This window comes from Propithecus coquereli, unplaced genomic scaffold (assembly GCF_000956105.1).
Source record: "Propithecus coquereli isolate 6110/MARCELLA unplaced genomic scaffold, Pcoq_1.0 Scaffold11, whole genome shotgun sequence".
NCBI classification, from domain to species: Eukaryota; Metazoa; Chordata; class Mammalia; order Primates; family Indriidae; genus Propithecus; species Propithecus coquereli.
Genome location: NW_012134969.1, coordinates 11,546,895 through 11,557,896, shown reverse-complemented (window position 1 = coordinate 11,557,896; position 11,002 = coordinate 11,546,895). Strand labels below are relative to the sequence as shown.

Here is an 11,002-nt window from a genome sequence, read left to right as displayed (position 1 = left end):
TTTAAAGTTTTAGAGGCTGTATAATCTATAATGTCAACATATCTCAATTTGTTTAATTATTCCCATTTTGTGATTATTTAGGCTCCTTCCAGTTTTTCTTTTGCAATTATGAAGGTACAGTGAATATCTTCACAAATCATAGTTTTGTTTCTTATTTCATTAGGATAAATTTTTGGATATGGAATTATTAATTCAAAGGGTCTGGACTTTTATTAGGTTCTAGATACATATTTTAAGTTTTTTCCCAATGAAGTTCACATCAATTACATTCCGACTAACTATATGTGACAGTTAGCTGCACCTTCCCTAACATTGATTATTAGGATATACATATTACTTATCACTTTCTTTTATACATCTTTTCTTCTTTATGGTAGAGTTTCTCACATGTATACAAAAGTAGAATAAGTAGTATAATTGAACCCCCTTGTACTCATAACCTGGCTTCAACAATTATCGACATGGGATTGCTAATTTTTTTAATCATACACATTTTTAAATTACTGGAATATTTTTAGACCCATTCCTAAAAATCATTTCACCTATATTTAACACTTTTTTCTTACTTAACCAGCAACCTCAGTTGTTACATACCGGGTATGCTTGTACTTCAAAATAGAAAAAAAGCCTCAGAAAAGGTGAACTATTTGAAAAGATGATACATAGTCCATACACCAAAATTACGTACTTTACTCATAGATAAGCTTTGTAGCCATTTCTGGGGCCTGGTCCTTATTTTAGAAAGGGAAGGTTTTGAGAGATTGACATACTGTATAGAGGCAGAAATGTATGCCAACTGAACTAAGGTATCAAATGGGGAAACAAAACAAACTGTAAAATTTAAACACAAAGCAAATGATGACAGGAGTAGAAGGAACTTAATTCACTGGCAAATAGTACTAATTTATACTCCCCAAGAGCATTGCACTGCAGGACGGAATAACACTTGATAGTTCAGTGATGAAGTTAATGCCTTACCAAGAAAAGTTTATAAAGTGCCTAAATGGGAATCCTAAAATAAAACATCAAAAGTTTTTCTGCTTTCTGTCATGGCTCCCCTAACTGTTTTTTATGGAATGTGTGTTGTTATGGCGATGAGAGGGTACATAATGGGGAGGGGTTCGTAGATCTCATAATGTGGGGAAAGGGCCTATATCAACTTAAGGAAAAGTTTCAGTTTACTCCTTTGATCTGTGCTTGCTGTTTTACTTTGGCTGTATGTCAGCATGCAGCAGTGAGGTCAGTACGTTTTACAAAGATTCTGCAAACCAGTTTGATCTGTCTTCTCTTCTGTCTCTCCTAGGGAGAATAGCCAAAGGGCATGGGTGAGGGAGTTTGGGAGACTGGAAAGTAGGAGGATCTAGAGGTTTAGATGAGGATGAAGAGGTACAGTGAGAGCTGGAGAGAATGGAGACTGTGGTCACTTACTGACGTGTGTATGTGTTTGTAGGTACATGAGATAAATATTTGTTGAATGAATGGTTAGAAATAACCATATGATTGTTTAAGAGCTTAAAGTCAGAGTAGTTCTGGGTTCGGGGTGAGACCAGTTAAGGGTTCAGCATTTGGTACACAAGAACGATATAACTAAAAAGGCAGTTTGAAACCAGGTTGGATAAGTATGAGGTATAATCCTATCAGAAGCAGGGAATCTTTTAAGATTTGTGAATCAGAAAATAAAAAAGGTAGAAGTGGTATTGTGACAGATACTGTGGTTTGGCTCACTCAGAATCCATTCCAAACTCCTTCTACTGTCCCTTCCTGTAGAGGGACATTAGAGACTAAAAAGCTACAAACTGTTCCCAGATTCCCTTCAACTAGGGTTCTAGATATGATTTAGTTTCCATCACTCTCATGCACTTGCCTGAAACTTAAATTCAGAACTGAGTCATCTATTTGGCTAGAAGGAAGGCATTGTGGTTCTAGACCTAGCACATAAAAAATAGTGAATTCATTGGGTCTTCTAGTCCTGTGTTAGACAAGTCATATCATATTCCAGTAGTGAGGATATTTTAACAGTCTATTTAATATTTGTAATGTAGGCTTATCTTTACCCGAGTAAGTGTGTTTTCTAGTATACATATACTTATTAAGCATATATATGTTTATATACAAAATTTTCTGTCCTTTAGCACTTCAAGTTGTAATCATTTTCTGTTTCCTAAGGAAAGGTATTATAAGCCATTTATTTGTTATACCTTGATAATTATCATTTAAGTCTAAAAGGGTAGGGCCCTATTTTAGGAGGGATTCCTAATCTTGAGATAAAGTCTTATAGTTTTTCAGGGTTTCTTGTGTGTCTTTGCAGCTCTAGTGAGGTTCAAAGGTAATAAATCTTAGCATTTTTAAAAATCTAGTCCCACAGTGTGATTCCTGTTTTTAAAATGTGTAATTTCTAAGCCCCAAAGGCATAGATATTTTTCTTAACTGGGAGTTGATATATTTGGCATTTTTCTCCCTTGAAATGATCAGCTGTTAAAATTGTCCTGGTCATGGTCATAAGAATTTTGTATCTAAATTCTAACAAGTGGTTGATCTTTAGGAGTCTGGATCCAGGTTTTTGTTGTTTTTTTTTTTTCTATTTGGTCTTTCCACAACTTGTTTTCCCCTAACCCCAGTCATAATATAGAAAAGGAAATTAATTCCTGATCTTATGTCTAAACCAAAATTATTGCATCATTAAATGCATATAACACATAGGATAAACACCTAATATCATAGCGTGTTTGAATTATTATTTAGCTAGTTTCCTTAGTGTTTTAAAATGTATAATGAATTATGTAGCAAAAAACTACTTCATGTTATTTAATGCTAATTCATATGTACCTAATGTATTTAATAAATTTTTTTATGTTAACCTCTAAAATTTTTTAATTAATTTCTAGTGGTATAAAAATTCTTCCTCTAACATTTCAAAAGATTGCTTATATCCTATGGAAAAAACCTTTAATCTAACATTCATTTTATAGGTTATTGAAGACAATGGTGTTCGAAGAGTAGTTGTGGTTCCTCAGGCACCAGAGTTTCACCCTGGCGGTCACACGGTCATCCACCGTTCTCCACACCCTCCCCTGCCTGGTTTCATTCCTGTCCCAACCATGATGCCCCCTCCACCACGTCATATGTACTCACCAGTAACTGGAGCTGGAGATATGGCAACACAGTATATGCCACAGTATCAGTCTTCACAAGTATATGGAGATATAGGTAAGACATCTAAAAATATTCCTATTTTATTGCGTTGGATATTCTTTGCTTAGAGATAATAGATTCTATCATCACATCACATAAAAGAAGCAACAAATGGTAATAATATCACAGTCAGTTTTCTGCTACTCATGCACTGTGTTAGCTGCTTCATCCTGGTGATCACTGTTCAAGGTAGGTGAGTAAACAAAAAATCAAAGAGGGAAAGTAACTTATGTCATGTAGCAGCATTTAGTGGGGCCACATTCAAACAAGAGGTTTTTTCTCTTTCCTGTAGTCTAGGTTCTGAGGAAATTTTCAGCCAGTAGTAACCATGCCATTGTTAAATCCTGAAGGCTATGATCCCACAACCCAAAGTTGCTATTAATAGGTTCTGTGAGGGATTAAAAAAACCAAAGAAACAAAAAACAGAATAAGCCATAAGCTCTGCCCTCACAGAGTTAATAAATTTGGGGGAAGAATAGATTACCATACTCACACAAAATAATCATCTTATTCTTTCCCATGACTTTAAACACTGCCTACATACTGACAGCTTTCAAATTTATATCTTTAGCCAAAACATCCCCTCTGAGCCCCAGACTTGTTTCTAACTGCCTTCTTGATAACTCCACATGGATGTCTCCTCCATCTCAATTAGAACATTTGTAAAACAGAAATCTCTACTGTGGGTCCCCAGAACCTGCTTTTTCTCTGTCTTCTTCCTCTCAGTAGGTGGTGCCCTAGCCACTCAGTTTGCTCACATGAAAGCCAGACAGTCAAATTTGATTCCTCCTCTTTCAACCCCCACATCAATCAGTATCAGTTTTATTTTCGGAAGTTTCCCAGTTTTATCTACTGCTCTCCACTGCTACTCAAATTCAGTCCGCTGTCAGCTCATGCCAGGACAACTTCAACAGCAGAACTTCCAGCTGTTTTTCTGCTTCCATTCTTGTCCCTAATAATCCATTCTCAGCCACAGTAATCATTTTAAAATATTAATCAGACTGTTCTATTTAAAAGATTTCAGTGACTTCCCATTGCATTTGGAATAAAATCTTAAACCCTTCCCAGGGTTTCTCAAACATGTCACTGTTGACCTTTTGGGACAGATAAGTCTTTATTGTGGAGGACAGAACTGCATTTAGAATGTTTAGCAGCATCTCTGGCCTCTACCCACTAGATACCAGTAGCACACAACTCCAACTCCTAACACGACATTTTAGATGTGACATCTAAAAATATCTCCAGACATTGCCAGATGACCCCTAGGAACTAAAATTAGCCCCTTGCAAACCACTGCCCTGGCAAAGCCCTGCCCTGTGGCCCCTGACTGCCTTGTCCCACTGCTTTCCCCTATTCTTTCCATTTTTTGAAACTCCTAAGCTCTTCGTTACCTCATTGTCTCTGCACATGGTATTCTCTCTGCCAGGAATGTTCTTTCCCCTTTTCCATAGATTTCCTTTATTCTTTAGACTTCAGCTTTCAAAGAGACCTTCCCTGGCTTACTGTATCAATCTCTAGCACTGAACCATGTTTGTTTCTTTCACAGAACTTAACAAAATTTCTTCTTTGTTGTTATTTGTATGTCTATCTCCCTTATTAACTATAAACTCCCTAAGAACTGAATCTGTTTATTCTTCGTTATTTTTCTGGCACTTAGCAATGCCTGTCAGTTATGCTTAGTAAATTTACAGAAATAACCTGAAACACAAATTTAAATTATGTAGCACAGCCTGTAAATAGTGGATATATTATTTATATCAAATATATTTTTAAACTGATTTATTCATGTAATGGCAATTGGTTCAGTAGGTCTGGGTGTGGCTTGACAGTCTTTCTAACAAGCTCCTAGGCGATGCCCATGCAATGCCTCAGCGCACACACTTTTGAGTAGCAAGAATTTATACTGCAAATTAGTTTCATCCTATTTTGTTTACTGCTAATTGTGACTTAGTTTTTAAAAATGTGTTTGAGAAAACTGTAAGTAAAAACCAGATATTACAAATATTACTATTTCGTGTTGTTAAAACCCATTGTTCTTCAGCAGGGATATGCATTAGAATATATGGATGTCATTCACAATGATGCAAAGGGCACAAATCCACAAACTACCTACCCAGTGGTGGAAGGCAAGAATCATCTTGTATTTGAGGTTATAAGCCAGAGAATCTCCCACTGGATCCTAATACCTGACGATGCTGATTTTCTAACCGGTAGATGCCTCTCTGACCCCTTTTCCATGCACACCGTATATGGATTCCCAGAGTAGGACCTGATCCAACATTTCACTGTTAGCAATACCATTATGGAGCCTGAACCTTCCTAGACACTGTGTTCATATATGTATTATCTTACTTAATCCTCAGTAAAATTATGCAAAATACAAATGAGAAAACTGAGGCTCAGAAATGTTAAGTAATTTCTGCAAGGTCACGTGGCTAGTTGCTAAGGATTTTAACCCTCTGAGTTCTATTTGATAATAAATTTTCTACTCTTTCTTCTACAACATATTCTTGATTTTAAGTGCTAATTGATTATAGTTGCTATGGTTTTTATCTTTTTTGTGGGGATATAATTCACATAACAACATTCATCATTTTAAACTGTACATTTTAGTGGTTTTTAGTATAACCAAAGTGCACAAGTTAATGGTTTTTAGTATATTCACTATGTATTAAATACTGTATTCACTACCACTATCTAATTCTAGGACATTTGTGTCATCCCAAAAAAGAAACTCTGTCCTATTAATAGTATTCCTAATCCTCTCTTCCTCCCACCCCCATACCCTAATCTACTTTCTGTCTCTATGGATTTACCTATTCTGGACATTTCAGATAAATGTTCATACAATATATGGCCTTTTGTGTCTAGGTTTTTTTTTTTTTTTTTTAACTTAATGTATTATGTTCAGAGTTCATCTATGTTGTCACATGTAGCAATTCTTCATTCTTTTTTGTGGCTGAATATTGTTGCATTCTGTGGATAACACCACATTTTGTTTATTAGTGGATGGACTTTTGGGTTGTTTTCACTTTTTGTCGATAAATAATGCTGCTGTGAACATTTGTGTACAAGTTTTTATGTTAACATATGTTTTCACTTCTTCTGGGTATATATCTCCCAGTGGAATTCAGGGTCATATGTTGATTCTGTGTTTAACTTACTAAGGAAATCCCAAACTGTTTTCCACAATGACTGCACCATACATTTCCACCAGCCGTGTGTGAGGGTTCCAGTTTCTCCACATCTTTGTCAAAACTTGTCATTGTCTGTGTTTTGATGATAGCTATCCTGAATGAATTTTGGTCTCAGTGTGGTTTTGATTTGCTTTTTTCTAATGACTACTGATGTTGAGCATCTTTCAATATGCTTATTTGGCCATTTGTATATTTTCTTTGGAGAAGTCCTATTCAGATATTTGACCCATTTTTAATTGGGTTATTTGTCTCTTTTTTTGTAGAGTTCTAAGAGTGTTTTACATATTCTGGATACAAGCCCCTTATCAGCTATATGATTTGCAGATATTTTCTCCCATGTTATTTTTTCACTTTACTCATGGTATCCTTTGATGCAGGAAAGTTTTAATTTTGACGAAGTCCAGTTTAGTTTTTTTTTTTTGATTGCTTGTGCTTTGAGTATCATAGCTAAGAAAGTATTGCCTATCTAAAGCCATGCAAATGTACATCTGTATTTCCTTCTAAGAGTTTTATAGTTTTAGCTCTTACATTTGGGTCTGTGATTCATTTAAGTTAATTTCTGCATATGGTGTGAGGTAAAGGTCCACATTCATTCTTTTACATGTAGATATCCAGGTGCCTATGTTTTTTATTCTAAGTTATTATACATATCCTTATAATAATCACTTAAAGAATATTGTACTAGTTTTCTTAAAACACTGCTAAATTAAAACTATTTCCTTTACTGAGGCTTTTAAAAAATATTTTTCTCATTACAGATTTTAAATTTAAATAAAAATAAACTTTGGGGACAATTGAATTAATATTTATTGAGCTGAGCACATTGACTTTATTATATTGCTGTGCAGCTTTTATGAGAATGAATATATTCTTCTAAATCACAACCTTGAGTTTGTAGTATCTGAAGATGTAATACTTTATATGTAAATTCTGTTATCATTAAACAATCCAACTCGTTTCTTTTTGCTAAGTCCTAAAACTCTTTTTCAGTGATGATTTGCTTTTTTGAGTCATAAGGGAATAGGCAGGCAGTAGTTTTCTTTCTACCTATTTTATATATTTGAATTGAAAGAGATGTGAAAAGTAATGGCTATAAAAGAATAAAAGAAAAAGAACTGTGGACAGTTTAGTTCAAGTCTCATTCCTCACCTACAATAATCATCATATACCACCAAGTTGGTTCCACAGAGATTAATAGTTAGTTGGGGAAAGAAGGAGGAAATAAATGTCTCTGTAAATTTGTTTGATATGTATAAATATAATTAAGTCACAAAACTTGGTTCTGTCAGTGGAGACACAAAAATAACTTTGTTTTGCAAAAATCTTCAGAATATTTTATAATTTTTATATGATAGATTTATTTTCTATTCTTTTTTCCTGCCATAGACTTATTTGGAGAAAGTGATCTTTTTAACATTTGTTTTTTATTTCTTCCTAGATGCTCACTCTACACATGGAAGGTCCAACTTTAGAGACGAAAGATCTAGTAAAACCTATGAACGTTTGCAGAAAAAATTAAAGGATCGCCAAGGAACACAGAAAGATAAAATGAGCAGTCCACCATCTTCACCCCAGAAATGCCCTTCTCCTATAAATGAACATAATGGACTTATAAAAGGGCAGAATGCTAGTGGTATAAACACAGGATCAGCAAAAAAATCAGGGAAAGGGAAAGGTGGTGCACAAATTGATACGGAAATTGAAGGTAACTATCTAAAATAAAATACTAAACTATTCTCACTGATGCTTCTCATCATTATTTAATCAACTAAAAGTATATTCTAACCTTTCAGTCATTTTTGTCATGGTCCAAATGAACTGTAGATTCATAGCCTAACACTTTCTAAATGTGAAAAAACGTTTTATCCTTTCTGAGTTAGGGGTTAGTTGAAAAAATAGGCAAAAGAAAAAAACATTTTAGAACTTAAATTGTTACCAGGCTCCTGCTTTTGACAATTTGGGAAACCTCAATTAGTAATTTCATCCATATCATAAATTTTACTGATTGAGAGAAATTTCTATTTGATAGGAAAACTCAAGATAACATTAATCCAGGTTCCTTTTCTTACAATTCTGAACCTTTATGCTGTTCTTTATCAAAGGTCTTTATTTCTCCCAGCTTTTTGAGTAAATCCTTGATAGCAAATACTTATGTCATTTACCAATCTCTGTATATACTCTATAATTAGGAGAGAGTATTCTCCATTCCTTTCTTCAAAAGCTTTTCTCTTAAAATCCCCATTTCCCTTAGATCCTTCCCCTAACTTGTGGCTTTCACCATGTAAATTCTGAGCAGTACTATTTGTATGTCCTAGACTCAATCTCTGTAAGGTAAATATAAGCTGGGTTTAACAGCCTGTCTTTCATGTCTACTGTGTGGAGTTAGTACCCAGGTACTTTTAACTATAATGTTAAGCCTCTTACTACTGCTTATCTTTACTTCTATAGTTTCTATATATATGTTCTTTTGGGTTTCTTGGATACTGACCCTATCTGTTTTAACTTCTCAAAGTAGACCAAATCAAATTTTAAGTTTCATCAAAAATAACTATAAAGCATATTTAACGTGCCATTTCATAAACACCAGTAACCGCAACTCTCTCAGTCCTTGAATGTGCTTATATAAATTGATACTCTTGATTCTTATTATATTGAATTATTAAATAATGCAGCTAATTAATACCTGACTAGGAACTAAAATGCTTCCAGCTTTGAGGGAAATATAAAAATGCAGGCCCTGTTAACACTTCCCACTTTCCTTTTCCTTAAAATTTTCATTCCTCACCAACCAATTTCAAATAATGCTTCAACAGCTTCAAGACATGTATAGTAACGACATGCAAAAAATGTTCTTCCATATATTTTAGACCTCCTGATCGTTTTTTTCAGCACTGATGTTTCAGAAAAGTTAAGCTAAAGTTTTATGTATATCAGTGGTGACTAAAAATTATGGTCAAGCCAATTATATTCCTATTTTGGAAACCATGAGTAAGGCATGTCATGAAAAAATACTTCATTAACTTATTAAAAGGTAGGAGATTGGCAGATAACTTTACAGAGAGAACATTTTTACAACTATGAATAAAAATATACTTTCTATAAGAAAAACTTACTGATTAATTCATATATATATGGTAGCATTATAACTAGTAATCACAGTTAAAATGGAAATAAAAACTGAAACAGAAGAATGCTGAAGGACCACAAACTGCTGAGTATGAACAAAGGAGTAATAATTGAAAAACAAAAGTCTCAAAATACCAACCTAGTGTCAGAATACATACGTGGGGGGAAGAGGGGACTGCATTTAAGATCGTTTTTTAAATATTCAATTTTTTTTTCATAAGAAAAAGATGAAGAAACTAAAGCATTGGAAGCACTTCTTTCCAACATTGTCAAACCAGTGGTAAGTATTTCATGTATTTTCTTGACATTTATATTTAGTATATTCATATAGGATTCTGGTATATTTTTATTCAGGCTTTATTTAACACTTAACTATATTTTAGAAATGTGAAGTCAGTGACACACCATTATGATCTGACATTAGGAGAAATATATTGATCAGTGAAACAGAATATTCAGGCAATCCATTTTTTAAACGAGAATATGATGTATAATGATGTTACAGATCATTGGAACAGTCAGAGATCTAATAGTGTGGCTATAAGTGATTATTAATTCTTTTTAAATCCATTTATGTTATTTCCACATAAAATATATCCAGTTAACTCAGAAGTAAAAAGAGTTAAAGGTCAAATGATAGAAAAATTAGAAGATTAGTATTTCTTAGTCCTTTATAATTATAGATACAATAGAGTAAATCAGAAAATCAGAAGAGATATGGCAACACAATTAGCTACATAAAATTTTCTGCCAGTTTTTAAAATAGCCTAAATAAAGGCTACAAACTGCTAGGAAAAAATATTTACATCAGGTATGAAAAAGTTAATATTTAGTGTTTATACAAATTGAATTTTTTAAACCCAGTAAGACCACAAAGGGTTCTTCACTGGTAATCAAAAGAGATATAAATTAAACTTCTCTGAAACTGTGAGGTCCCATTTCTTAATAAAAGCTATGCAAGCACAAATGTTTATTGCAGCATTAATATTAACAAATAGTAAAACAGTTAAATGAATGTGTAGATAAATCTTGATATTTTTACTGGACAAAATAATATAACCAATAAAAAATGTGGTTATGAAGAATGCAGAAATACTCAGATGCTTTTGACAGAAATAGGGGGAAATGCTGGAGACAAAACTATTTGGACAGCATAATTACAGCTTTGCATAGAAAAGACTTTAAGAAAAGACTGGAAGGAAAAACACCAAAATATCACAGTAACTTCCTATTAATCTTTTTCTTTCTCTGCTTTTTATAAGAGCTGCAACTTCATTTTAAAAACAAGCTAACAAGCAAGCTAATCAAGATTGAATCTCTTACTAACTGATCAACACTAGGTTGATCACATGGCAGAAATACTCTCTAGGGATTAGGGGGATGGGGGGGCAAATCTACAACTAAAGGACACGAGGAGCACTAAAGGGAGGGAAGGGCATGCCTTTAACCCGCATTTGGGTGAGGCAAAGACATAAAGTGTAACTACA

General features: G+C 33.8%; 1 protein-coding gene across 1 annotated transcript in view; it reads left to right on the top strand.

Annotated features, from left to right (window-relative positions):
• FNDC3A (fibronectin type III domain containing 3A) overlaps positions 1-11,002 on the top strand; it is a 122,379-nt gene that overhangs the window by 34,688 nt on the left and 76,689 nt on the right. Inside the window, exons 3-5 of the mRNA XM_012648474.1 lie at positions 2,970-3,207; positions 7,828-8,094; positions 9,737-9,795. Coding sequence (XP_012503928.1) covers positions 2,970-3,207; positions 7,828-8,094; positions 9,737-9,795 — 564 coding nt within the window. The remainder of the gene's footprint in view (positions 1-2,969; positions 3,208-7,827; positions 8,095-9,736; positions 9,796-11,002) is intronic.